Source organism: Fulmarus glacialis, unplaced genomic scaffold, assembly GCF_000690835.1.
Source record: "Fulmarus glacialis isolate BGI_N327 unplaced genomic scaffold, ASM69083v1 scaffold6194, whole genome shotgun sequence".
NCBI classification, from domain to species: domain Eukaryota; kingdom Metazoa; phylum Chordata; class Aves; order Procellariiformes; family Procellariidae; genus Fulmarus; species Fulmarus glacialis.
The window spans coordinates 84,186-90,282 of record NW_009209864.1 but is presented as its reverse complement, the minus strand read 5'-3'; the positions used below and the strand labels follow the sequence as shown (position 1 = coordinate 90,282).

Sequence of the window (6,097 nt, the reverse complement as noted above, 5' to 3'; positions counted from 1 at the left end):
TCGCCTCTCTTGACCGGCTGATTATACTGTGTTTGATGCCCCCCAGGATGCGGTTTGCCCTCTTGGCTGCCAGGGCACGCTGCTGACTCGTATGGAGCCTGCTGTCGACCAGCACCCCCGATCTCTTTCTGCAGGGCTGCTCTCCAGCCACTCTTCTCCCAGTTTATACTTGTGCCCGGCATTACTCCGTCCGAGGTACAGAATCCAGCATTTTGACTTGTTAAATTTCATACCATTAATCGTTGTCCAATGTTTCAATCTATCTAGATCCCTCTGCAAGGCCTCCTGTCCCTCAACAGAGTCAACAGCACCTCCCAGCTTGGTATCATCAGCAAACTTGCTAATGGTGCATTCAACTCCTGCATCCAGATTGTTGATAAATACATTGAACAGAACTGGCTCTAGAATTGAACCCTGAGGAACATCGCTGGTGACCAGTCACCAGCCAGATGTAGCCCCATTCACTGAAATCCTTTGAGCTCTGCCCTTCAGCCAGTTCTTCACCCAGCACTCTGTGAATCCACTCATCCCACAGTTGGACAACTTATCCAGAAGGAAGCTGTGAGGGACAGTATCAAAAGCCTTACTAAAACCCAGAAAAACTACATGCACTGCCTTCCCTTCATCCACCGGGTGGGTGACCTTATCACAGAAAGATATGAAATTAGTTAAACGCGACTTTCCTGTTCGGAACCCATGTTGACTGTGCCTGATGATTGCATTATTCTTCAAATGCTTTTCAATAGTACCCAGTATAATCTTCTTCATAATTTTTCCAGGAACTGAGGTTAGACTAACAGGTCTGCAGTTCCCTGGGTCTTCCCTCATGCCCTTTTTGTAGATTGGAATAACATTGACTAGCTTCCAGCTAGCAGGGACTTCCCCAGACTCCTGAGACCTTTGGTATATGAACAAGAGGGGTCCTGCCATAACATCTGCTAGCTCCTTCAGTGATCTGGGATGAATCCCATCAGGCCCCATGGACTTGTGAACATTCAGCTGATACAGCTGGTCCCTTACAAGAGAACAATCTTTGGAAAATGGCTATGGTCTTGATGTTGTGGTCATATGGATCTTGCAAAAGATGTCTGAATTTAAGGTTGTAATAACTGACCTTGGCTTAGTTCAAAAGTTGATTTGGGATTTGCAGAAGTAGAAAAGGAAAGGAGTGGAATTGGCAAGACTTAAGGGCAAGGCAAATGACAGCCTTTAAATTATCCGCCTTTCAAAACCTGGAAATGAGAGCAGGATTCCTAAATCTCAGCTCTGTTCTTGTCAGCAAACAGACCAGATGTTTTTATCTGCTCCTACTGGTGTCTCACAACTATGCCTCTACTGGGAGATGCAGGAAGTTTCCTAGGTCCCAGATCCTGTCTCTCCCTTGCTCCTGACAACACTGGCATGCAAGCCAAAGGGGAGCTGTGGTGTTTTCTCACACATGCCCTGGTGTGGATGGCTGAAGGACCAGGACTGGAGACTGCACTCTGAAGAGTATCTTGTAGAAGACACAGTGGATAGGAGCCTTCTGTTGGTATCTCCTTTGTTATTCCAAGTTACAAGGATTTCACTGTCATCCAATGTTCGGACCATGATGATGTTGTAAAATGTGTGTCTGTGTGGTTGCACACAAGAAACCTATTTTCATGTTACTTGCTTTTTAAATTAGCAAATCTCTTTTAAAATAGCATTAAGATTTTAAATTTAAAAGATCAAATGTTCTGAATAAAGCAACAGTCTTGCAGGAAATATGGTATGGTCAGCTGGTATCAGTATGTAAAACGGGCAAGTCCATGGCTACACAAATAAAAGCATAATTCTGTCAATCTCTGAAATAGGAATGTTTGATTTCTCAACTTTGATCATTCTTTTAAACCCAGTATTAGTCTGATGGCAACTAAGTTAGAATGTTGTACTTTGTTCTTTGGCATCTTACACAATTTTTATCCTTTGCTTTTCTGTTTGCTTACCATTAATTTTTTTTTTTCTATTTATGTATTAAATTTTGTTTTACATCAAGGGAAATGTTACCAAATATGAAAAATATTGTTAAAGTCAAGTATGCTTTCCATCCAAAATACCAAAGTAGTGTACTATATATATAGACTTCCATCCATAATTTGACTGAAAACGTACAGAAAGCAGTGATTTTCTTATCAATATGTTACTTATGCAGAAGTTGCTGCCTTTGGAGGTTGCAAAAAAGGGCTCTGAAGGTTTTAGGGTACAAAACTCCCTGCTTTAAGAAGCATCTTTTACTTTTGGATTTTATGTGTAAATAACTAATGAAACATTAATTTCATTGATGTATGACTCTGACCTTTTATTTCCTCAGCCATCATGTATGTAATGGGAGCACTCGGTCCTGCAGCTGGGTACTTGCTAGGAGGACTTCTTATTGGTTTCTATGTTGATCCTAGGACAACCGTTTATATTGACCAGAGTGATCCCCGATTCATTGGAAACTGGTAAGGATCAAGCATTTTTCAAAACTACTCTCTAAATTGCCAGTAGGGAATTGAGGCAGGTAAGGAAATCGTATCCCTTGAGGGCTCGTTTAAGGTTGTAGAAGGAGGCCAAGGAAGAGAAGGTTTCTGTTGATTACTACACACTAGCCTTGACAGAGAGGGAACGCTTGCCACAGAAGCACACGGGCACATTGCATGGAAAAGCAGCTTTTGGCTGCTCCAGAACTGTCTCTGACCACTGTGGGTGCTGACTGACAGCACTCAGCACAGGGATGGCAGGGCAGAATATCCATGTTGCAGGAGGCCATCGAGGATCACTGCTGCCCAGGGCTGAGCCCGTCCTGCTGGAAGGTGGATTAATCCCTTCTTTGGTTTTCCAGAGCAGGCAGCATGAAACACTGAGCTCTGCTGCCCAGATGAAAAATGGTAGACTTTGTTTACCCTGGTCTAGGAGCCTTTCCAGTCTTGTTTCTCAGGGTGATGGCTCGTGTTTAGGCAGCATATGATGTAAACCGTGACATTATTCTCTATTAAATAGTAGGCTTCCAGCAGTGCTGAGATGTAACGGCCATAATCATTAGCTGATGTCTTTGGGCAGCCTTTGATATGTGGCCTCCTTGGAAATGTCTCTTTGAGGAAGCAGGTCTCTAACTGTCTTTTCTCAGATAATTCATAAATCTGCCTTGAAATTTTCGTGCAAGCCCAGAAGAGCCTTAAGTTCATTATCCCAGGAGGAGACCTCTACTTTCTAGGTGTAGGGTGCAGTGTCGATTAGTGTTTGTCACTGCGCCATCGCGGTCAGATCGTATCTGTTTCTATTTATCCTGCAGTGATGTCTCCTGACAGTTTGATGTGAAAAATTCTCTCTTTGGAGTGTTCTTAAGCCTTTGAAGATTTATCGCTGCTTTATTTGTCTTACTCAGTCCAAGAGCGTTGCTGCACAGGACTGTCTAGCCGAATTTTCAGCGAGAGAAAGGCAAACCTGAGTGCTCAGTTAACCTATGACCTTGGGGTTAACGGCTCTGTGCTCTCATGTATATACTGACTTATCTCACAGAAAAGATTTGTCATATGCTGCAGTGTTAAAAACATGCTTTGACTATTCTTGAATAAAAGATTAGAAATCAAAGCAAAATATTATGCATTCTTCATAAAATTCATATGTTTCATGTTTTTTTAAGCACATGTCAGAACTGGTAGTCAGCATCTGCTCGGTACTTTTCAACAGAAATCGTGAAGTGGCCCATAAAATATATTTAATAATTGAAATCAGTGGGGCTATATGAATGTGGGGTAAGCTTTACTTTTGACTTTATCTATAATGCAACCACTGATGTAGCTATCTTGTAGTGTGGGCATATCTATGTGAGTTTTAACTTAAACAGCTCAGGTGAAGGTAAAATAACCAAAGCAGCACAGATACATCAGTTTGCTGCTTCTCTGGCCGTTTGCACCAAGCTCTGTGCCGCAGCAGATGGACGGCCACTACTGCTCGTTTAAAGCTAGCTTGGATATATGTGCAATGTTGTCATAGCCAAATGCATCAGAGAGATCAGGCAGAAAAATGCCTGTCCTTGCTCATGAATTACGAGTTTAACTATCCTCCCGCAAAAAAGTGAGTGGCAGGGATGGATGCCCAGTGCCAGGGATGGATCCCTGGCATCCTACAGGAATGCTGTAACCACTGAGCTCTATGGCAAGAGTTGTGAGAAGTCACTTCTTACAACCATTTCTGTGGGCAGGCTTTGAGAACATCTACTGTACCAGGCCTTGCAAGCAAAATAGGGAAAAAAGCCTATTTCGGGCATTTGGAAGATTTTATGTCAAATTGCTAAATGCATTTTATGTGTCTCTAATGTTTAATGTCACCTGAACAAAATATCCCGATGATTTCAACTTTGCACAGGGGTGCCAGCAGAAGTGATGCAAATATGACTGAAGCAAGGGCAGGACATCAGCTGTCATAGGATCTCAGCAGGCGAGTTGTATTCTAGCCAGTATAGAAAAGTAAAAGTCATTCAGTTTCCTTTTTCCATCATGTTGTTTAAATCTGTAGAGACTGGCTTTCCCTGAAGGGTGTTCCAGGTCCTTGTATTACTTTTTCATTTTTGTCTCTCTCAATTTTTTCTGTCTTTAATTTTTAAAAAGTATCCCCTGCTACCAGATCTCACGTAATTTGTTTCACAATCTGGGGGGGCCTCTCATAGAAGTTTGATGGTGTTCATAGCATCTGCGCCTCATTCTCTTTTCTTTCTCTGAAGCTTTGTCCACCCATTAAAATGAAGACTCTCACGGTGTGAGGATTGGTCCTTTGTCCCTTGCTGCTCATTACTGCCTGGTTGCAGAGAGCTCTAGAAGTGTAGACTTTCATTGCACTGAAATCTGTTTTCTGGGACTGTGACATTTTCTCCTTGGAGAGAAGTGCTGCATAGCCAAGTTTATTTTTATTTATGTAATCTAACAATTTGAAATACAAGAGTAGTCTAGCACTTGCTTCAGCTGACACGCTTTTTAAAAGCAGGGTGCAGTTGAGATAAGTTAATGGGCAGTCATATTTGAGATTTTACAGCCTTGTCTCCTTTGAAGTGAATTAATGTCTTTGATTCTCATCTTTTCCTTTATTATAGCTGTAAGGTTTGTAATGTAACTTAGCGCAGGGACCCAGTGGAAAAATTCCATTATTAAAGGAGGTAATGATTACAGACAAAATAGTAAGTGCAGCAACTATGATACATATGGCAACAAAAATTACAGTAAAGCCTATTTTTTACTTAAGCTGTTCCTTTCTAAGAGGTATATTGCATATATGCAGGACAGGTAACTTGGTTTATCTCTTGTGAAACCTGATAAACAAAGTAAGTGGTTATTTCTCAGGGTTATTTCTGATCTGATTCTTCCTTGAGTTTCACAGAACTTGGGTTTGCACTCCTGGGTTTTGCACACCTGGGCTTTCTGTAGGTGCTCTGGGCTAAATTACAGGCCAGCTGTCTATGCCAGCCCATCAAATGTTTAAAACTGCTTTTTATTTAAATGTGGTAACTGTAGGGATATCTGTTAGAAATCATCCACCATGTTGTTGTCTTTGAGAACTGTTAATGTGCTATATAGGGGTTTCATTAGTTGAGGAGTAGCCCTTGGCAGTCTGTCAGGTGCTTTGAATCAAATTTTCTTTTGCTGACACTTTTCTGAGTGTTTGCCTAGTTCTGAATCTGTTTAATACTTAGATCTTCCCATATAGTTTTATTCCACCCTAGAAGTTTAAAGGAATTCTTCCAGCACTGTCTGGTCCTTCCTTAGCTTTAATTGCTTTTATTTGTGGTCCTAGGGCTTGTGCAGATGCTTTTGAGGTATTCTTCTGCATATTTTCTTTGACTTTAGAAGACAGAAAATCAAGGGCTTTTTAATTAATACAGATCCTGTTCTGACCTCTCATTTCCTATTGTAGGTGTCCTTATTATTTTTGATATAATCTTTTGTCTTTTCCAATTCTTTGATATTTCTCCAGGAAGATGTGAAGTGTAGACAGTGCAGATAATTGCATCCAGTGCTGCATTTGTGACATCTCCAGCACTCGCTATGCTACCATAATGGTCCCTTTGGATTTGAATTTCATCTCGTGCTACATCACAGGC

At 41.4% G+C, this 6,097-nt stretch overlaps 1 protein-coding gene across 1 annotated transcript in view; it reads left to right on the top strand.

Annotated features, from left to right (window-relative positions):
• SLCO5A1 (solute carrier organic anion transporter family, member 5A1) overlaps nucleotides 1-6,097 on the top strand; it is a gene marked incomplete at its 5' end in the record, with an annotated part of 73,799 nt that overhangs the window by 31,642 nt on the left and 36,060 nt on the right. The window contains one exon of the mRNA XM_009576965.1: nucleotides 2,333-2,465. Coding sequence (XP_009575260.1) covers nucleotides 2,333-2,465 — 133 coding nt within the window. The remainder of the gene's footprint in view (nucleotides 1-2,332; nucleotides 2,466-6,097) is intronic.